This window comes from Cyclopterus lumpus, chromosome 8 (assembly GCF_009769545.1).
Source record: "Cyclopterus lumpus isolate fCycLum1 chromosome 8, fCycLum1.pri, whole genome shotgun sequence".
NCBI classification, from domain to species: Eukaryota; Metazoa; Chordata; class Actinopteri; order Perciformes; family Cyclopteridae; genus Cyclopterus; species Cyclopterus lumpus.
In genome coordinates, this window is record NC_046973.1 from 20,751,951 (window position 1) to 20,774,472 (window position 22,522).

At 44.7% G+C, this 22,522-nt stretch overlaps 1 protein-coding gene and 1 long non-coding RNA gene across 2 annotated transcripts in view; one reads left to right on the plus strand and one right to left on the minus strand.

The window, feature by feature from the left end:
* The first annotated feature begins 421 nt into the window (after positions 1-421).
* cyth3b (cytohesin 3b) overlaps positions 422-22,522 on the plus strand; it is a 28,855-nt gene continuing 6,754 nt past the window's right edge. The window contains exons 1-9 of the mRNA XM_034539706.1: positions 422-758; positions 17,373-17,455; positions 17,778-17,842; positions 18,776-18,842; positions 18,979-19,097; positions 19,538-19,618; positions 20,355-20,467; positions 21,548-21,696; positions 22,128-22,239. Coding sequence (XP_034395597.1) covers positions 740-758; positions 17,373-17,455; positions 17,778-17,842; positions 18,776-18,842; positions 18,979-19,097; positions 19,538-19,618; positions 20,355-20,467; positions 21,548-21,696; positions 22,128-22,239 — 808 coding nt within the window. The 5' untranslated portion in view covers positions 422-739. The remainder of the gene's footprint in view (positions 759-17,372; positions 17,456-17,777; positions 17,843-18,775; positions 18,843-18,978; positions 19,098-19,537; positions 19,619-20,354; positions 20,468-21,547; positions 21,697-22,127; positions 22,240-22,522) is intronic.
* Positions 10,719-18,109, minus strand: LOC117735208. Its single transcript, XR_004609864.1, has 5 exons — positions 17,919-18,109; positions 17,747-17,827; positions 12,185-12,357; positions 11,980-12,072; positions 10,719-11,779 (listed from the first exon to the last, which is right to left on the minus strand). It is a non-coding gene; the product is annotated as an uncharacterized LOC117735208 (long non-coding RNA).

Here is a 22,522-nt window from a genome sequence, read left to right on the forward strand (position 1 = left end):
AGAGTGTTTCTGAGTGATATTTTAATCTATTCAGGTACTTTTCAAAATGTAAATTGCTATTAATTTTTGAGGGATATAACCAAATGTGACAGCATAATCAAACCGTGTCATATAATCAATAAAAAACATTGTAGGTCTATTTTGCTGGCTCTAATCTCATTATTGCCCGGAGTCACGTGGGCGCTGATCGGTGCTGAACGCTGACGCGCAGCACCGGGCTGTGTAGCGGAGCTGAGACGGGATTAACAACCAGTGTCAAGCCACACAGAACATCACAAAGACTTTCTGTGTGTGGTTCCAAAAATAAAAATAAACTCCTCGGTAAAACCTCGGCGCGACTCTTACTTTGAAGGCGTAATTGCTAGCACTTCCGGCGTGGTTCCGGCGGCGTGTCGGCCAACTTGACGCAGCCGTGTGGACCACTCTCCCCCGTACTGGTGGAGTGAAGGCGTCTGTGGAGGGGCAACGACAACACGCTCGACCGCCGTGGCACAAAGACACCTCCGCCGCGGCCGCCACCGGAACGAGACACGCGCCGACCGGAGGGACCGCCTCGCGACCGGGAGGCGTCAATGGCCACAACCGTTGCTCAAAGAAAGACGCCGACAGCGAGACGACCTGTGTAGCGAAGCGCGTCCTGGACATCAGGGCGCGTGTCTGCCGTCGCGGATACCCGGAGCCCCCTCCCGCACACGGGAAGTTTCTTTTGGGGGGGATCTTTGATTTATAGGCTGCAAACATGGACGAGGACAACCAAGGTATGATTTCATTCAATGCGACGCGGAATGATACAGTGTAGCGGGGACGGGACACATGTCTCTGCTGCTTACATCCACAACATTAATAACGTTGTGGATACTGACGGTGGCCTGCACTGTCGTTTTGCAGCAACATTGATCTCACCTTCCCCCCCCCCCCCCCCCCCCTCACGTTGTGTTGTGATGGGTTCAAGAGCATGCCTTATGTGCGAGATGTGGGGAGGTAGACATATTGACCTCATTTCTGGGGGATGCTAAAGACTCCATCAGGCTGGAATGGATCAGCATAATGACCACATCAGTGTCTGTGGGCGCTGGTGTCACTCTGGCCCAACAGGTCCTCTTCCCTTGAGACTCATTCATTTATTGACTCCTGACGCCGAGAACCCTTTGAGGGGACAATGTGTTCATCCCTGGTTAGTTACGAATATAACTACATTACCAGTTGCATTATTTATTCAGTGAATAAATGCATTTGTCGAATATGAACTCGTATCAATTATTAGCTGCTATTCGTAACTCCAACAGGACACAGATATCGAAAAAAGGTCTCGAAGCAAGACTCCCAGACTGAATCTCTGCAGTCGGTTAGCGTCTCTTTGCGCCTCTTTTGTTTTGTTTTTGTCTCTTTGTGGTCATTTTGTGGTTGATTGACTTTATAACAATAAATGAGTGAATGTCACCTCATACAGAGGCTCTGGTGCAGGGGCGACATTTCAGTAATCCATCCATGATACTAACAAGCCAACTACGTATCATCTTCTGACTCTAGGGGGCTGTGGGTGGCGTTGAGGGGCTGCTAAGCCTCTAATCATAAACTGAATCTCCATCAGTCACGTTGACTCACGTCTGTAAATCAGTGGCATTCAGTCCCACATGCTTACTGCTCGAGCGTCGCCAGGCGGGCATAAAGCTGTCGTTGTGCCCTGGCCTCCAGTGGTGGCACACGTCAGACAGACATATGGTGCTGTGTGATGCCGACCAGGGATAGCTGACAGTAGCCGGGAGCATAAACACACACACACACACACACACACACACACACATATATTCATGGCTGCACGCTGACACACTGACTCTTGCACAAATTAAATTGATCCTTTTCCCTTATGGCACTGTTGAAGTGAAGATAGATTGATGGATCGTGACGTAGAATTATAAGTGTGTGTGTGAGTGATTTAGGTGAGGGATTGTTTTCCCTCACCTGGAATAAATAGTGTCCTGGATGCTGCAGGATGGAGAGGCTACAGAGCTGCTTTTTTTGTTCTGCTGTCTAGTTTTGTGTTGAACAGTTGGGAACATTATCCACAAATTTAAGCTTTTTATTAGAACAACTCAACGCCCACAGATGAGCCCACAGCAGAGCGGGGCTCACCGGAGGGTAGCGGTGAGGATTGCAAACACGGATGTATTCAGCGTGAGGTGACAAAGTTCAAATCTGTCACTCCTCACAAAGGGACACACACATCTTTCCGGGCGGTGGGTCGAGTGAGAGGGAGTGAGGTGGACAGAGTGAGGTGGACAGAGTGAGGTGGACAGAGTGAGGTGGACAGAGTGAGGTGTCGGATGGAGAACAGAGAGGCGTGAGGATGCAAAGAACGAAGAGTGAGAGTGAGACACAGTCGTAGTAGCAGCGATGGTGAGATGTCTGGCAGGGAATGATAGAGCGAGACAGGAGGAGGAGGAGGTGTGTGGTGTGTGTTGTGTGTGTGTGTGTGTGTATGTGTGTGTGTGGGGGCTAGGTAGATCTCACTGAAGACTTCCTCCTGGGTGTTACAGGAGTTTCTCTCAATGAAAGTCCTTCTTCTCTGTAATAATCAACTCACTCTCACCCCTCCATCAAACCAGGTGATACCTTTTGATGGGGATTCAGTTTCAATTTATTTTCCATCTTCTTGTCTACGTTTTTTTTTCCAGTTTCATCTGCTTGAAATCTTCTCTGTGTTGGAAGAAGAGAGTACCAATACTTTACTTTACAAATTCATTTTCGCTATGATGGATGTCAGTTGGTTGGTTGGTCCACCGCTTTGTTTCAGAATAAATATCTCAACAACTACTTTCATCCCGCTGCAACATCAAGTCAACATTTGACTCTGTCCATCACTTTGATGGATGACCTCATGATGTTATTAACATGATATTTGTGAGCGTGTTAGCGTGCTGCCGCTAGCATTAGCGTTGCCGTGCTTGAGTGCAACTTCACAGAGCTGGTAGCATTGTTTCTTTCCTTTTCTCCTCTCTAAATCTTTATTTCCCTGCATCTATTGTTATATTTTTCTCATATACGTTACTTTTCTGCAACCTCAGTCGGGGTTGTACTGCACAACAAGGCTGAGAGAAAACGGGTCCATGGTAATCCGTCCGACGCGCATGACATTCAACAATACAATGCCTTCTGCAGGCGCTCAATGGACAATGGGCCGACAAGAGCCCACAAAGCTTTGCTACTGTGAAGCCTGTCTGACTGAGCGTAGCTCTCTGGAACACATTCTGGTTCTGCATGGCTGCCTTTGACAGTCCATCAAATGTACACCTACAGTACCTCTGCCTCCTCGGCTTCAGTGTAAGCTTTGTAAGTCTGTGAGCGGTGTGCGCCTCATCGATGGAGGCTTCATGACTGATGTCCATACGGTGTGAATCAGAGCCTTTACCTGAGACTCTGGCCAGTTGGGCTGCAGACCACTCTACTTACAATAGTTCAGTGCGTCAGTGTGTGGTCTGTGGGGTTATGGCACACTGCAGCACAACTCGGGCGAGGAGAGACGCACACGGCGAGCTGGGCTTTGATCAATTCATCTGTCGGCCTCAGGACGGTACCGTCAGCCTCCCGCTCAGCATCTGTGTTTTAGTCTCTGGAGTAGATTTGCAGCTGCAGTCTTTTCCCCACAGCCCACAAAGAGCGTCCCGAAGTCTTCATAGCGTAGGAACACATCGTGCTTTGATCGCACACACATCTTAGTGGTATCCAGTGGTGTCCCTCAAAGGGGTCACCCATACTGCAGATGTCTCCAGAGAACTGTGGCCGTGGGTGTTTACTTCGAGCCTGGCCAGGCAGGAGGGACGTGGACCTGAGGGGCCTGCAGGATGTTAGGGAGCACCAGAGGGAGGTAGAGGCCCTATCCTGTACATGTTACCCCCACACAAAGAGTTTGGTAACTTACAGTGGAGGATAAATCAAAAATATACTTTATTAAACACAAGGCTACTGCAGGGAAATAAAAACATGTATACCTGTGAGCGTGCTCCATTTCCCTGACCTCCGAATCATTCTCTTTCCCCACTCAGCCTAAGACTTATCATTGTTTCCAGCGTTGAATACATGTATTGTGCCTCTTAGAGGAATAGTTCAATGTTTGGGTCGACAGGTTGATGTTCGTACTTCCCATAAAACCACAACTTGTTATTTTTACTCTTAGTTTTTCGTGCAGCTTAAACAAACAAGACGTAACTCGTGCTGGCAGGTGGATTTAGTTTCCATTCTTTGTGCTGAACTAAGCGACTTGGCTGTAGCTTCATGTTCAGCGTGTAGACGCGAGATCAAATCTTTTCATCTAGCTCTTGGCAGGACAGCGGATAAACTTTATTTCTCAAAATGTTGAACTATTCTTTTAAGATGCAACCTAAGATTAATTATTTGTGTGTGTGTATTTGAGAGATTAGTTTTTTGCTCTCTTAAAGAGTGTGTTTTCTATGTTTTGACCGCCGTGCGCGCTCACTGCTCCCTCACACTGTCACGCACTAGCAGTCCAGCTCACACGGCTCAGTAACTGCTTTGAGAGGCTGATGGGGAGATAAAAAAGACTTCTGGCTTCCGTATGTGGCTCGACGTTACTGTATAGACTAAAGTCTGTGGGTGTAACAAAAAGGTCAGTGAACACAGAGAGCCCTTGTTGAGTTTGTCCCCCCTGAATATCAGATAGCACAATACATTTACCCTTGGCATCCCCTGAGTGGTTTAAGTTGGACTCTACAGACATGCAGTCAGACTGACCCAGATGGAAGTCAACATCCTGGAGTTTAAAGTGAACATGAGGCGTGCATGCAAATCCTCTCGGACCTCTGTTTTCTCTGGGTTTGAAGTACTTTTATAAGTGCCTATGACGCTGATGGCAGACTTAATTTTTTTCTGGGGCAGAGAAGGAAAAGTTCACACAGGGGTTTTTAAATAAAGTATCCAGTTTCCCCTTCATCTAACAGACGGCGCTGTGCAGTAAAGGTCCGCCGCTCACCAGAGTCACAGACTGGGATTTGTCTTTGTCGCATTAGGACCATCAAGGGGCTCCTGGAGGGGAGGCGTGAGGAAAACGGAGCCATTTTACTCCTCTTTGGAAAGAGAAATTAGAGTGTCTGGAAAGGTCCCAGGAGTTTCAAACCATGTGCCGAAGTGACTTTCAGGCAAAGGAAGAGGAAGAGGAAGAAGAAGAGGAAGAAGAGGAAGAAGAAGAAGAGAAGGAGGAAAGAGGAGGAGGAAGAGGAGGAGGACCGTTCTTTGCAGTAAACTGAATATCAATGGGTTGATTTACTCATACAAAATACTTTTTTGCACCTTTTGTAATAAGCTCTGTATAATCCACTTTACGCCGTGTGTGTGTGTGTGTGTGTGTGTGTGTGTGTGTGTGTGTGTGTGTGTGTGTGTGTGTGTGTGTGTGTGTGTGTGTGTGTGTGTGTGTGTGTGTGTGTGTGTGTGTGTGTGTGTGTGTGTGTGTGTGTGTGTGTGTGTGTGTGTGTGTGTGTGTGTGTGTGTGTGTGTGTGTGTGTGTGTGTGTGTGTGTGTGTGTGTGTGTGTGTGTGTGTGTGCAGAGCATCTGGCCAGCCTCCAGCCTCTTACAGGCCTCTTGTCTGCTCCCCTGGGGCCCGTGGCACTGCCACTCCAATGCCAGCCCTGCTTTTAAGAAGGGATTTGTAACACTCAGTCACTTACTCTGCAGGGTCAATGTGTCAGTAAACTACTACAGAACATCCTCAGTCTTTGCCAGTTCGCTTTTTTTTTTTTCTCCTTTCTTTTGCAAAATGTACATGTTTCCACCCGCTACCCCCACTCTCTTTTTTTTTGCTGTAAAATGCTGCTGCATCATGCAAAATTCATTCCTTCACAGGGAGAGAGGATGAGCTGTTACTGCCCCGCTGGTGCTGTAAAGAAGGCTGAGGTTGTTGCAGGCGTCGTCTTTCCTTTCCCCGTCATCATGTCTGTGCTATTCAGAGTGGCAGCGGTGCTGTTTGTCACCGAGAGGCTACAAAGAGCACAGCAGGACCACCACGTGACAACCTGTCAGTGTGTGTGTGTGTGTGTGTGTGTGTGTGTGTACACACACGTGTCACGTGAGAGAGATGTAGTTGAAGACAGTCCTACAGATTTAAGGAGAGGCTGATAGGGAAGCGGATGCTGCGTTCGGATTATCAAAGTAGGTTTGGGGTGCAATGCTCAGCCCAGCTGTGTACACCTCATACTTCTCTACTTCCACCATTTCACTTGTGGAGACGTGTGTGTGTGTATGTACATATATATATATATATATATATATATATATATATATATATATATATATATATATATATATATATATATATATAGTAGGGCTGCACGGTGGTGTAGTGGCTAGCACTGTCGCCTCACAGCAAGAGGGCCGCGTGTTCGATTCCCGGTCGGAGCAGTCCTTCTGTGTGGAGTTTGCATGTTCTCCCCGTGGCAGCGTGGGTTCTCTCCGGGCTCTCCGGCTTCCTCCCACAGTCCAAAGACATGCTGCAGGTTAATTGATCTCTAAATGTCCCATAGGTGTGAATGTGAGAGTGAATGGTTGTATGTCCCTACATGTGCCCTCGATGGACTGGCGGCCTGTCCAGGGTGTCCCCTGCCTTCGCCCTATGTCAGCTGGGATAGGCTCCAGCGCCCCCGCGACCCTAATGAGGATAAGCGGTATTGAAAATGGATGGATGGATGGATGGAGTGTGTGTATCTCTTTATATAAGGATTAGTGTGGGCTGCGAGCCCTCTCCATGCGTAGACAAATGGAGGAGATCAAGTGGGGAGGGATATGGATAACAGTTAGTGGATTATCGGTCAGGGACTCCCCCTACTAGGGTGAGACACACACACACACACACACACACACACACACACACACACACACACACAGTGTATATAAACAGGATTCAATCATGACAGAAAAGCTGCCCTAAACGGAAAAGAAGAGCAGAAAAAAAAAGAGATTTCCTCTGCTGTGTTTTCTTTTCCTGACACTGGCGAGTGATTTAAAGTCTGGTGGGTCACCAGGATTTTCTTCTCCTCAACCCTCAGTATTTTTTGTCTCTTGTCCTCTGCCCTGACCCTTGAATTGTGAAATTGTTTTCAGAGATGGGACAGCTTTTGTTGCTGCAAGTGAGGCCTTGAAATACAAAATGAATGGCCTCGATCGCCCTCAAGGGCATCTATAGCCAGGTCTTTTTCTGCAGGGACAAGGCAGCTTCTTGAGGTGTTGTCACCCGCCCCCTATTACGACGAACACACACACACACACACTTCCTCTCCTTGTCCCATAACTCACGATGCATCAATGTCAGTGCTCCCGCAGATGAAGATTGTATATGATTGATAACCCGGCATGGCTTTGAGGGGGTCACGACCACTGAAACGCACACAGAGTGGCCTGAGGGGGTCTCGGAGGGCGAGGCATTTACAGTGGTTCTCAGACTCGGGTTCCTTTGCACATGCATTTGACCTCTTTGTTGACCTCTGTCGTGCTGAAGTTCTGTCATGCAGTAAGTACATGCACGACAGCTAACCTTGGAGAAAAGAAAGCACTTTGTTTTCTCTTGATAAGAGGAGCATGATTCAAATGCTTTAACATTAACCTCCTGATATTAAAAGCACCAGCGGAAGCTGAAGCTTCCAGGAGATCTGTGGATGTCATGCAGGCCAAAGCATTGTGTTTCCAGCATGTTTCACTCCCTGGAGTTTAAAAGGAGGTGGAAAACAATCTACTTCTTTTTGGTCAGATGAGAACAGTCGATATTTAAATATGTGAAACGGAAAACACTTTAAAAGTGTTTTGTAATTGTATGTGATGAGGAAGTACAAGATACTTGACCACATTTTCTGGATATTTATTCCTTTAGATCAGATTTTCCTCAAGTGTATTTATTACTCCTCACAGTGGGATTATGAGAGAAATGTAACATAATAGTTAAGGAAATAACAAGAACGGCTAATGGGTTTCGAAATACACTCAAGAAAGAATTGGACAAGTAGCTTTTTCTGATTATGTTCCTTTTATCTAGGCTCTGTAACAAACAACAATGTGCATCTAATAAACACAAAGCTGTTGTTTCCCTCCCAGCAACGTGGTGCTCAACACATTGTATGCACCCTACATTGTCTTTCTCGTTCATTTTTCTGGCTCATTGCAACTGCAAAATGTTTTGTGTATGAAGTTTTTAAATGTTTGCGCACATTCTGAATGGTTATTTTGCTTAAATCCTATTAATGAAACAGTATTTCCATCTGTTTTCAGAACTTAAATAATGAGCGACTTATCATTCATTTGATACAGATGACATTATTATAAAAAATACTGATTATAGCTGCTTTGATTGCATTATTCTGCTGATTACTGACCCGTGCCATATCGATCTCAAGCCGCCGGCTGACGTCCGTTGCTCCTAAAGTAGTGTTATTATGGTATGGATGGACGGTTTTGCACTCAGGAGGGGGTCTCCACACCGCTAGATGCCACCAAATCTTCCACACTGCCTCTTTAAAGTAGGGGAAAGATCGTGGTCTCGGTTACTTTACGTTTGAGCAGGATTGTCATCTGTTCCTAAACTTAGGAGTGTTTTTGGATGCAGGACATAAAGCTCGATGTCTGGTGTCTAAGTCCTGTGCTTTGTATTCCCACTGTGAACACAACTGCAGTACTTATTCTTTTACGAGACAAGGTCGAATGCATTTGATTATTAATACAACAAAGCCTTTGCCAACAAGTTTAGCATCCCTGATGTTTTTATCTGACTTCCATCTACTTATGTGGGAACAACCAACGTTTGCTCCTCTGTTGAGATGATGCAAGCATTGCAGTTGATGTTTATTTCTAGGCTGTGCTCAATTTATGAGACTTAGGCTGAAGGAAAAAAGGCTCCAGAGTCTCTTAATCTGGAAAACCCCTCTACAGTGATGGTTTGACCTGAATCGCCCACGTATTGTGAGTAATGAAGAAGTCCCTGCTCAGGTTTTAAACTCTATTATGAACTTTCTCACACTCCTCCTCCTCATCCGCCTCCTCTCCTTCCTGCTGTCTTGGAATCACGAAAGCAGACGTGGATCCTATTTGGCAGCTGGATTGTCTCTTCATCTTTCTGCCGTCCTCCCTCTCCGTCTGTGGTGTATCTTTGCTGAACTCTTCCCCACATTTAAGGCCTCACCCTAACATAAACAGCCTTTGCTGCTGCCTCCTCCGTCATGTTTTCTTCTGTGTCTGCAAGCTCTGTTTGTCTGCTCAAGGCCACCATCCCAGACTGCCGTCGAGCGAGACACTACAGTTGTTTCCTGAGTGAGTCACAGGACTGTGGGGCCCTCACTGAACCCCCCCTAAGAGTTTATTGAGGACTTGTATGTCCTGACAGAGAATACAACCTCACAACCCGGGTATCGTGGTTCACTTACCCATTCGATTTGGAAGTAAAAGTCCCGCAATCCAAATTGTACAAGAGTAAAGGTACTGATTTACAGCTGCTTTAAGGGGGGCTGACATTGCATTATCCTGCTGATTACTGACCAACGTGTCCAAGAGTAAAGGTACAAAAGCATTAGCATCAAAGTGAGAGTGCCCTTTTATGCAGAATGGCTCATTTCAGATGAGTTACAATAAAGTGAGTTGTGCATGCCGGTAGGGAAAGGTGACCTTGTTTTGAGTCCTGACATATTATACAAAACAAACAAATAGAGTTTGTGTTACTGTCAACAGATCTGACTTAGTATGGCCTCACACATGAAGGTGTAGTCTTGTCAATGAAGAAATATCTTGTCTAGACAAGTTCGAGGCTATGAAGAACATTATGCACGCGATCGAGAGACAAAACAAAAGCATTAAGATTAATGTCATGACGCATATCTTTACTCTAACTGTCGAACAGTTGTTGGTCAAGATCACCATCTTCTTTTCCGAATGCCTCTGCTCTTTGAAAAAGGGAAGGAGCTAGACTGGATGACGAGATAATAAAGGTCTCAGTTTCCACAGTCGACGGATGACTGAAAGACTGATGGGCTGATTGTTTATCATCCACTACTTTGCTAGAGAGGAAATGACGCATGAGCTAAGGCCAACTAATGAAAGACTCGCAGTGGAGCACGTAATTGAGCAAAGATGAAGAACAAGGGACCCTGCTGTCAAAACAACTCAACTAATTTGTCTGAGGATCGTGACACACGATGGCCCACAAATAAACCAATCGGAAGCTGTTTTTTTTAAATCCAAAGGGAAGAGGAAGCGTTTCTTTCAGAGTGAAATTTGGCAAACGCAGTGCTCATTCATGAATAAGGGACTGTGACTAGTGGGTTCTGTGAAGAGACTTCTTACTTCAAGGGATCGTGTTATAGCGTGTTTGAGGCTTTGAAGAATCAAACGGCCGTGTTGTGTTTGATGTAACCTCTGATTTTTCGTTGTAATCTAATTTTAATAAAGGGAACGTTGTGGATGTCTCTTCTAAGACGAGATCTGACAACAAGCTACTGCTGCAGTAACTTCTAAAAGGCTAACGCAGTGGAACGTGGGGGGTTTTCTGCGGACATTTCCTGATCTTTCTGGGACAAAAGTTCAGATATAATATGATTACTTCAACATAAATATGACAACAACTCATCAAGAACAAGGTATTGTTGTTTTGTGCACTCCAGGTATGATCAGATATTCTACAAGTGTTGCATTCAAGGACAACAGTGTGGTTTTAACGTGTGTTCAAAAGGCCGAAAGTCCTTCTTGTCTTTATTTCTGCAGATGATGCTTTTTAGTTTTAAGCGATGCTAAATGTCTGCGTGTTGAACACTTTGGTCCAAACTGAATTATGTCATTAACTATTGGACAGATTGCTGTGAAATGTGGTCGAGTTCTCCGTTGTTCCCGGACGATGAAGCTTCGTTGCTGTCGTGGTTCTCTAACTTTTCTTTTAGCGCCTCCAGCAGTTCAAAGTTTTGACACAAATAACTGAAAAACAAATCTCATTCCCATCAGCTTCAGCTGTAGTTTGTGTTCATGCTGCAATCCATTGTAGCATGACTCACTTATTGATGTTTCCCAGCCATTACAGCCTCTCTTAATTATATCAGTGGAGCAGTGCATGTCACCTGACCTCAGTGGAAGATGGATAGCTTGTCCGGAAAGAAAAAAAGCGATAACTGAAACATGCTGTTGCTTGGTTGGGTTGGTCATGAAATTCGATTTAATTTATGGACGAAAGAAAGACGTAATTCACTTAACTTCTTATGTGTGTGAAATCCATATTATCATGAGACAAATGGTCAACTTTACTTAATGTAAAGGAGTAACTTCTTAGAGGATAGTGACTGTAATGGATAAGATATGTGTTCATTTGTTGTTGGAGCAGAAAACACATACATGTTATAGGGTTGGAGCAATTATTATCATTTTGATTGTACTCCAGCATGTACATGCCCATGTAGTTTGATGCAATGTTTTAGTGGTCGTTACATCTAAAGATACCTAAAGGGCACAATCACGGATGCAAATGTTTGCCATAATGAGGAATGAAGATGAAACCTCTGAATAGTGACTCAGTAGAGTGGACCTAAACACTGAGGGGGGGGGGGGCTGCTAGCCTCATAAACGTTGTAGCTGGTGAGTGGATTGCATTTACAACAAGTGCACTCTGCCGTTGTCGCTGCACCCTCAGCGCTGCTGATCTGATGTGAAATGCTGGCCAAGATCCCGTCATCATCGTAATGAATATCCAGAAGCCTTTATGACCTTTTGGTGGTTGTAGGCCTGATGTTAGAGTTGAGGGGCTCTGTGTATCTGAGGAGGAATAAAAGAGAGTTGGATAAAAAGAAGGGATGAGACTAGAGGAGGTGAATAGAGAGCTGGATGGATCAGACTTGTGTGTGTGTGTGTAATGCACAAGGGGGAAAACAATTACACAAACTCACAGGTACGAAACAAGATGCTAAAAGCTCCACCAGCAGTTCAGCCGCAGTACTGACACTTTAGGTACTGACCTTCAAAAGGACACAGACACCTCGGCCGATGGCATGTCAGTCATCACGGGGAAAAGGCGCTGTGGTGTGTACTTTATGTTGAGTTCTTTTCACCTGCAGCAGAGTGTTAAATGGACAGAGTTCAGAGATGAATTGTGTTTGTCCGTGTGTCTCTGACTCACCCGGATTCCTTACGTCACCCTTAACTCAGCTGGGTTGCACATACCTGCAGCAACCACAAGCTCGTGCTGTGAAGTTGTGTAAGTGCTCTCTAATTAGCTTGTGGTGGGAACGGCCTCTGCCCTCCTCGTGTTTACGACGTTGCCGTAGTTACGTGAAGACCAGCAGCCCAGCGGTCCTAGTCGCAGCAGAGAGCCGCTCTGTTGCACATCAAGCCTGCTGAATATCAGAAGGACAAGTTAGTTTTACTGTGGTTCAGGGTGAAAAGACATCTGGTGGTTTTGTAACTTTTAGCTTCTTAACAACAGATCCTGAATTAAACAATCTGGATATCGGCCAGACAAGAGTAGTTTTCCCACGTTGTGACTGAGACGTAACGAACATCGCCCCAAAAGCCATCTGCAGGTCCATATTCTGCTTTTCCCTGTTTAATTTATGCTCCAAGTAGAATTACAAAATGTAATGCTGCCTTTCTTTTATCGGCTAACATTGTTTGAATGAAACTTTAATGTAACTTTCAATGGACAAAACAGATTGGGGGTTGTGCATTTACTTCGAGCTCAAATGGTGACGTAGTTTCGTGACTCTCCAAGTTGACTATTCAGCCAACATAACCTAATACAACGGGGGTATTAGTATGCAAAACCGACCGCTCCACTGACCTTGATGCCAAGGATATTGGAAAGGCCTGACTGTCAAAGGCGTTTAGTCATTTGACTTTGCCTCTCTGTCACGTGAATCCGATCCCAATCCCTTTAGTATCTCCAGAAGCATTAGACAGTAAACTGCATCAGGGCTGAGGTCTTCCTATCTGGACTGTGGACTGGACGGAAAAGTAATGTATTATTCAAACCCCGAGTAGTTTTACAGTCGATTGGGGTCGAAAGCTTCATCCACAGATCATGCAGCAGCACTTCTATGAAGTATGAATAGTTCTGCTTATTGACTTTAACTGAAACCGTGATCAGTTTTTAAATTCAGCAAAACCACGCAAAGAAACCAACAGATTGCCATGGGGAGGAAGGAGTTCAACATGGACCCTAACAAGGTCAGGCCTTGCCCTAAACTCACTATTTGTGAGCATCAATAACACTACTACTGTTGATTTACACTTTAAGAATTTACAAATATCTCCCAGCCAGTTGACTCCAACAAAGAGCCTCATTGAGCTGAAACATCGCTTCTGTTATCAGTGGATTGAATTATCTTTCTATGACCCCTGTGACCGTCTAGAGCAGCAGTTACAGCTTTTATGGAGTCATGAGATTTTACCACTAATTATATACCAACTGAAACCTGAACTGACAATGACCTGAATACTTTAAGACACAGAGTGGTTTGATCAAGTGTTCCTACTTACATTTCATGATAATTAGCATTTCTACCCTCGTGCAGTGAGCAACTACAATCAGATCTCATGCTGCACATTAAAAGGAGTTGTGTACCTTGATGACCTGTTGAAGCTGCTTTGTCACCTGCAGCTTTGCATCTAACGGCTCATTCCTTCATGTTCTATTACTCTGCTGCAATATTTGAAACGGATCCCCTGAGAAGAATATTTAAATATGACCTACGCATTAGCACGACTACACATCGTGACTATGCCACTAACTATTGAAAACTACTAAGACGGTCACCGTCGTTACTCAATTACATTCTAATCCCTTGGATGATCAACTCTCTAATTGAATATGGTTGTTTAATCCTACCATGTCCGTAACGTTGCATTGACCCTGGCTGAACCCTTCTCGTGACCTTTCCAATGACTCCTTGAGGAGGTGTTGACCCGGCTGGTTACGGTTGACACAGGGAAGAGAGCTAAAAGGGAATGTTACGTTGAAAAGAGGAAGTTTCAAACCCAATGACCTTTCCTTCGAAAAGAATCTGGACCACGTGTGGCAGTTACTCATTGATTCATGCTTTCAGAGTGATGGGGTGGGAAAGGTTAAGCAGGCAAGTTTGAACTATTATGATTATGTATTGATTATTGCTGCAACAGCAGACCCCTAAGTCATAATATGAAAAGGCTGAGTTGTAATCTATGTGGCTGGGCTTAAGCAAGGAGGCTTTGTATATAGCCTAATATGGATTTTTTTTTAATGTGGAGTGCTGCTCTCTATTGGAATCTGCTCACAAAAACACGCGCTCATTTCGAGACTTTCATGCATAATTCATGAGGTGTCCAGTTTCAGCTGTACAGCAGTAGATGTCCTCGCAATGATATCAGATTACTCTGCATTTCCCTCATGCAGCGAGGGAATTGTTACCCAAAACAGATTCAGCCTCCTCAGACGATCTGTCCCATTCTCCGTCCAGACGAGCTCTTTCAGCCGGAGTCGGAGGGATGGAGGAGTTGTTTTTGCAGACGTAGGTTGCCTGCAGGGTCTCTTTGCTCCACAATTACTGCTTTCATGTGGCTGTTTAACTGAAGCCAAGGAAAAGAGGGCGGCTGAGAGTGTGAAGATGTCTGGTATCTGTTTGCACGTCGCTCTCGAGTCTTTCTCTTTCTTTGCTGTTTGGCATTGAGAGCGTCCTGTTGTGTCTTTGCTTCTTTCATAAGCAGACATTGCCCCCACAGACCCTTCGTTATGGTCCTTACAAACTCATGTTGCATGGACCAGGAGAAACCAACGGAAACAAATTACTGTGTTAAGTCTCCCAAAGAGTCACAAATATGTAGTCATGTTTTCCAGGAAGATGTGTGTAAAATGATGGACGCCCATGAGGAGGGTCGTGTCATATGACTGGAAGGTTTATTCATAAGAAAAGGGAAGCAAATGTTGGTGTAGGTTCTCGTCTGGTTCTGGTTCTTTGCGTGCCATCGATATAAAACAGAACCCCCCCCCCCAGAAAAACAGAGAACAAAACCCTTTGCAGACATCCAGTTCATCCACCCACACAGTCACAAACAACTCTCTCCCACTTCTATTGCCATTTACAATCAATGTTTTTATCACATTATAATTTGTGTTCCTTGCAGTCAAGCCAGTAAAATAACCTTTTTTTTTTTAATATCTTGACAAATTAAGGGCGAGTCACCAATCATGGTATTTATACCCCATTACTATATTGTGTATAATTAGCTCTGTTTCCATCTCCTCAGCCTTCCTAGTTGTGTTTCACGTTGGTAGATACTCTGAGCATCATGTGAGAAGGAGAAAGGATCCCATAGCCATCTGGACCTGCTCTCTTCACTGGCTCGTTTGTGATAACATAAGCTCAAAGCCCCCCGAACGGAATAATAGTCCATTCTGTCACTTTGTCTTTCAGAGCAAGACCGAGTAGAAGGGAGGATTTAACGAGAGAGAGAGAGAGAGAGAGAGAGAGAGAGAGAGAGAGAGAGAGAGAGAGAGAGAGAGAGAGAGAGAGAGGGAGAGGGAGAGGGAGAGGGAGAGGGAGAGGGAGGGAGAGAGAGAGAGAGAGAGAGAGAGAGAGAGAGAGAGAGAGAGAGAGAGAGAGAGAGAGAGAGAGAGAGAGAGAGAGAGAGAGAGAGAGAGAGAGAGAGAGAGAGAGAGAGAGAGAGAGAGAGAGAGAGAGAGGGAGAGAGAGAGAGAGAGAGAGAGAGAGAGAGAGAGAGAGAGAGAGAGAGAGAGAGAGAGAGAGAGAGAGAGAGAGAGAGAGAGGGGGAGATTCACAGATAGATAAAGATGAGAGGAAATAACTTGACTTTACTTTTTCCATTATTTACAGTCAGAGGGGAAACAACTGGGGAAAAAACGCCTGGATAGCAAAGCTGCTTAGCGGTATGATTCAGTTGGGGGATTTGAATCTGCTCTCACCCCCACTTCAAGCACTGGGGTGTGTGTGTGTGCGTGTGTGTGTGTGTGTGTGTGTGTGTGTGAGAGACAGCGTAGGAGAAGCACAATCTGGTATAGCTCCATGTGAAAGTGACCTACTTCATGTCAGCTCGCTCTCAAATGGATTGCTGTTTTCTGATGTGTTGGAGGAGAGAGGGGGAGGTAAACTCTGTCTGCATGGCATTTATATTGTGTACTCACCTGTGTGTGGGCTGTGTTTGTGCAGTAAAACATGCATGTTGCATGAAGTCTCTCTGCAGTGTTAATTACCCCAGATGAGGGCCCGATGACAGTCGACTATCAGAAAGCCAATATTTGAGAGGGCAGGCCTGCCAGATGCCGTGTGTGTGTGTGTGTGTGTGTGTGTGTGTGTGTGTGTGTGTGTGTGTGTGTGTGTGTGTGTGGAAGTGATGGAAGTTTCTCTGGTTTTAATATGGTTTGGAAGAAAATTCTCATGAGAAAGTTCTTCCTCATTTGTGGCTTTTGTGTAATCTACATCTGACACCTGCTCTGTAAGTGCACTCCACTGTATGTACTGTAAAGAAGTGATGTATAAAAGTGGGAAACACATGAAGACAGAAGACAAGAACATGGCTACATGTACAAACTGTACATAGACATGTACACACATGCATATCCAGACATGTCATGTACTTGAAGCAGCTACCATCAATATTTAATAATTACAATGTGACGGTGGGAAAGAGGTGACTCGTACATAGACTCATCACCTGACTCCTCTCTGCCTTACAGAGCTTCATTGTGAGTTTCAGCTCATTTTTAGTTGTCCAGCCCACAACGTTAACGGTGTTGGTTCCATCTCACCGCTCTCATTGCATTTCTTTTCAATGAAAAACATGCCTTGTGAACATAGCTGCACAATTAATTAAATAGCGATCATCGATTTTGCCGTCCACGATTAAATAAACAGGATCGACTGCAATATTGAAGTTTACGGTCCAGAGTCTTGTCCTGATGCAAATAATTGTTCATTAGCAGTAAAGTGGAAGCGGCGCTATGTTGAGTTCAATGGAAACTAATGTTGTCCCTAAAATCAATAAATAATTGTGATGAATAATCATGATTTCAATACTGATCAAAATAATTGAGATGATAATCTTGGACATAATAACAGACGTTTCCCTCGGGAGTTGGTGGAAAGGAGCTGAAAGGAGCGACTGGACGATATTGGACAGAAACATGACTCCAAATGAATAATATTGTTGCTCCGTAACTGGATGGAAAGCAATGCAGTGACTCAATGTGTCTCAATGGAAGGTCTTTGGGGAACATCCGTTGACCACTGCCAGGCTTCATGATCCCCGTGACTCTGACTGGCTGAATTAGTTTAATCCATCCTCGTAACCCCGTCCCTCCCTCTCTCTCTCTCTCGCTCCCTCTCGCTCTTTAATTTTCTCGTCTCTCTGTGTTTTCCAGTCCCCGAGGACCTGTCTTTGGAGGAAAGAGATGAGCTGTCAAATATACGGCGCAGGAAAAAGGAGCTTCTGGATGATATTGAAGTGAGTGTTGAAGCATTGTGTTTTATTTGCTCCAGCAGCCGACGGGGATGTGAACCTATTGCAAAACGTCTGAAGGCTCATCCGACGTGACGCTGATCCAAGTTCCATATTGGCATTGAACATTATTTTGCGTGTGATTTTGTCCAAATATCAGAAAAGTATTGACGTTTCCTAACGCCTCCAACATGTCCACTGTCTAATAGAAGAAGCCCTTTTAACATGATGTTGTGTAATTATTGATTTTAACTTCATCACCCATCTCTAACAATAAGGAAACTTAAGGAAACTTACGAGAGTCGATTTGCTGTTTTCTTCTCTGCAGCGGCTGAAGTTTGAGATCGCAGAAGTGATGACTGAGATTGAGCAGCTGACCTGTGTGGGGGAGAGGTGAGTCTTTATCTTACTAGCAATTAAATGTTTATGGGGTGCAAATAATTAATGTTTTGATTATTGATTAACCGACCCATTGTTTTCTTGATTAATCGATAAGTAACATGTCAGAAAAAAATCACAGTTCCCCAGAGCCCAACATCCAAATATGTTAAAACTATATCAAATCCGGTAAAGCAGAGAAAAATATCATTTAGGAAGCTAGTATATCGACACATGTTTGACTAATCAACCAATCGTTGCAGCTCTAAATTGCTTATTCTGTAAAATGTTAGAAAATGGTGTAAAACATTCTTTCTTTTTGTCAAATCTGCTCTTCAAAGCCATTGAGCCATGATGTCGCTTCCGCTATGAGCCACACACCTGTGTGTGTGTGTGTGTGTGTGTGTGTGTGTGTGTGTGTGTGTGCATGCATGCGTGTGTGTGAGTGGGTGAGGTAATCCCCCTTTGTTTGATGAGTGAAGCGGGACAGTCCCTTGACTAAACATTAGCCAAACAGTCTGCATTCAGAAGCTTTCATTTGATTGGTTGATGAGGTGGAGTGAGGGGTGTGTGAGTGTGTGTGTGTGTGTGTGTCTCTCAGGTGCAGCTGGCAAAGGGGCTCGGGCTATTTTGGGCACACAGGAAGTGTAGGGCGCATGCACAGACACACAAAGGTTGAGATTTCCCTGAGGTGCGCATGCAAAATGTGTTTTTGGAGAAGAGTGACATTTAAATGTCTGCAGGATGGGTTAAACTGTTCATGCAGAACAGGTGATGAGTCACACGCAGCCAGGTTAACCCCATTCACAGGTTAACTCCCCTGTACACTCAGTCTTCAGTTGGTGGAGAAGTAAATACACAAACTGGATGAACCTATCCCAAACTGACTTGCTGCATGGCGCCACACAACTGTGACGTTTGGATGTTTTTGTGTATTTTTAAATTCAGCAAAACCACGCAAAGAAACAAACAGATTGCCATGGGGAGGAAGAAGTTCAACATGGACCCTAAAAAGGTCAGGCCTTGCCCTAAACTCACTATTTGTGAGAATCAATAACACTATTACTGTTTAAGAATTTACAAATATCTCCCAGCCATCCATCAGGGCTGTTAAAACCGACCGAAAGAGGTAACTTTATTTTTCTTAACAGGGGATCCTGTTTCTTCTGGAGAACGATCTTCTGCAGAACACCCCCGAGGACATCTCCCAGTTCCTCTACAAAGGAGAAGGGCTCAACAAAACAGTCATCGGGGACTACTTAGGGGAACGGTGAGCTCTACCATTTCCCCTCTGTTTTTCCCCTACCTTTCTTTTTCCTCTCTCCATCTCTCGGTCAGATCTGCACTGCATGTGCTCAGGCGATGCCATAAAGCCTCAGGAAATTGGTGGTCTGGATTTATGGAGCAGAGCAGCGACGGGAGACGGGCCAGTAAAATAGCTAAGCGGACATGTGGTTCTTATCGAAGGGAAATCAACGGGCACAGGAGTGTCATAACAACAGGGTTTCATGCTGCCTGCATTCACAGTGGCTTTCTCTTTGAAAGACACTCGTGCTATGAAATGAAAGCATTTACTTTCCCCTTGACCCCACAAGACGAATGTATTAACGTATATAACGTATTAACAGTCTGCCGTCTGTTCTTCCTGATCCTGTGTGAGTGGAATTGAACAGTTGAACATGTGTGACTTGTGACCTTCCTCTCCTCCAGGGATGACTTCAACATCAAGGTGCTGCATGCGTTTGTGGAGCTTCATGAGTTTGCAGACCTCAACCTCGTACAAGCCTTAAGGTGAGCAGCACTGCGCTGAAGAAAAGGATCAGTGTTGGTGTGGGCTGTCTTCCTAAAGATGACATATGTTCCAGGAAGTCCTGTTTGAGTCAAACATTCATTAGTTTAATGACTTGTTTTTATTACAATGAAGATTAGATTGCAAATGCTATTTTTGTATCTAACATTGCACGAGGTAAACGGTAGAATGATGCCATGCATGCTACAAGTAATATAACTGTAATGTATACCAGCATGTATTTGATTGAGCTGGCTAATTGACCATTGATTGCTCTGTCCTAGCATTTGACAGATGAGGCTTTGTTACAGGTGACCCTGTATGTGTGTTTGCTGCATTTGAAGCCCCACTGCATCACCACCGCATTGGTCTCATTTAAAAATTAACGGGATTGTGGCGTCTTTTTTCACACCGTTTGGTCGTTAAAGGGATTATGCCGCATTCACGGAAAAATGATCACGTTGGCAACTTAATTGTTGGCGCTTTGATGGGAATTCATCAGGTCACAAATCTTCATCTACCAATAAGAATGATGGAGGTATAATTGGACCCGCCCCAACAGGTTCACTGGCTAACAGGACACGCCCACTCAGTCCTGAGAAGAAGTCTAATCAGCCAGATTAACTGAAAACACCTGAGTGTACAAAGGGTTTAACACTATATAATAGTGTAATAGACATTTTGCATCAATATTTCAGGATATGTTGTCATTTTTTCTCTCTGTTCCTGCTGTTGTAGGCAGTTTCTGTGGAGCTTCAGACTTCCTGGTGAAGCCCAGAAGATTGATCGTATGATGGAGGCGTTCGCCTCCAGGTACTGCCAATGCAATCTTGGCGTCTTCCAGTCCACAGGTACCACACACACACACACACACACACACACACACACACACACACACACACACACACACACACACACACACACACACACTGCAGCAGACATACAGTATGAGCCAGACTTTGTTAGACAGTCCAGGACAGATAATATGGACCAGCCAGACCACGTCAGCCTCAGATCAATGTTTCTGAGAGTTGGTTTTCCCCGAGTAGACATCTGGACCTGATTGGGCTGTATAAATCTTAAAAATGTGACCACAACCCAAAAAAAACACAATTTGAACAATTTAGTTTATTTTGCACAACATCACAAATTTGCCTCAGAGGGTTTTACACATCTGGAACCATCTGACACATCTGAGCACTTTCCGACTACATAGTCTAGATATCTGCTTTCAGAGAATCATAACTTCCTCACTGATGATTAAATCGATCACGGGTCATTAGCGGTCATTAGCGCTCCCTCGGCCCCTCGCACTACGCCTGCAGCGCCTGTGTTAACCGAGCGAGCGTTGAGGAGGACGCAGGTGACAGCTCGGGTCATGAGTATTGATGCGGTGCAGTGGTGACACACCCAGACTTAGTTATTGGTCATCTCTCAGGACCGGTGGGCTCAGGGTCGTAAATTACAGAGCAGGGCATGTTGACTGGGGCAGTGGGTGGATGGATGAGGGGGAGGTCAGCAGGAGTTATGATGCGGACTCACAGGATCGGTGGATTTGTATGTGGCCTTGGAGGCTCCACGAGTCTGTGTTTCCCAGAATATGGTGCTGTTTGTTGATTAAACTCCTTTTTATTAGACAGACCTACATTTTAGTGGTGAGAAAATCTGTTGATGGATTGCTGTCTAGATTATCACAAATAATGTGTGCAGTCCTCTTAATACCATTATTATAACTCCCCTGTACAGCATACTGATACACTTGTTGAATTAAAACGTTTGAAATTAAAATATAACCAAGTGCATGCTCTCAATATAGTCTTCGTAATATTATATCAAAAATTCAAGATATGCAGAGTGACAACGGATCAATAGTTTAAATAGTGTGGGCGTATCTTACGTCTCCAAGTGACTCTGTGTAATTACCTCCACAGACACCTGCTATGTCCTATCATTTGCCATCATTATGCTGAACACAAGCCTGCACAATCCCAACGTCAGAGACAAGCCCCCCGTGGAGCGCTTCATCTCCATGAACAGAGGGATCAATGAGGGAGGAGACCTCCCGGAGGAGCTACTCAGGGTGAGAGCTTTGGTTCTATTTGTTAGGTATGACACATGTATCCAGGGCGGTGCGCACTGAGAAAGAAACCTATATGGGACGTTCTCCGTCGTGCACAACAGAGAGTCACGCTTCACTAATTGAGATGTTGCAGCTCAGCAGAATAAGATCTTCTCTCCAGATACTGACGCTAACGATCTTTCACAATCCCTCAAAGTAAAACCCATGAAAGCAAGTTCATCTACCCACGCAGTGTAGGCGGACATCTTTACCAAAGGGCCCCTTGGCTTCTCTTAAGTAGAAGAAGACACTTTTTAAAGCTCCCAGAGTCGAATCACTGTCTAACGCACCATTAATCTGAAAGCTGAGTCGAATGTTTTGAGACGGAAGGTTTCCTGGAATTGTTTCCCTTTCGTAACGTTCCTCTCTTTTTGTTTTCTCTCTCCTTCCAGAATCTTTTCGACAGCATCAAAAGCGAACCATTTAAGATCCCAGAGGATGACGGGAACGACCTGACGCACACGTTCTTTAACCCAGACAGAGAGGGCTGGCTGCTTAAACTAGGTTAGTGCAAGACCTCCCGGATGACTTTATTTATTTATTTACTACGACTGTGGCCTTGTTCTCACAGCCGAGTGAGAACAAGAGGTTTGATATCACTGTGGCTCTCTCACTTGATGGTGAGGTATCACGTTTTAGACGTAACGAACTGGAACAGATCATCCCACCTTTTTGTAATATTCATACATTTACCTGAATTAACATTAGTGTGCTGAAAGAAACTATTAAACTAAAGTCCAGATGTATAAAACTTACTTTAGTTATGAACTCGCATAAAGCCAGACAT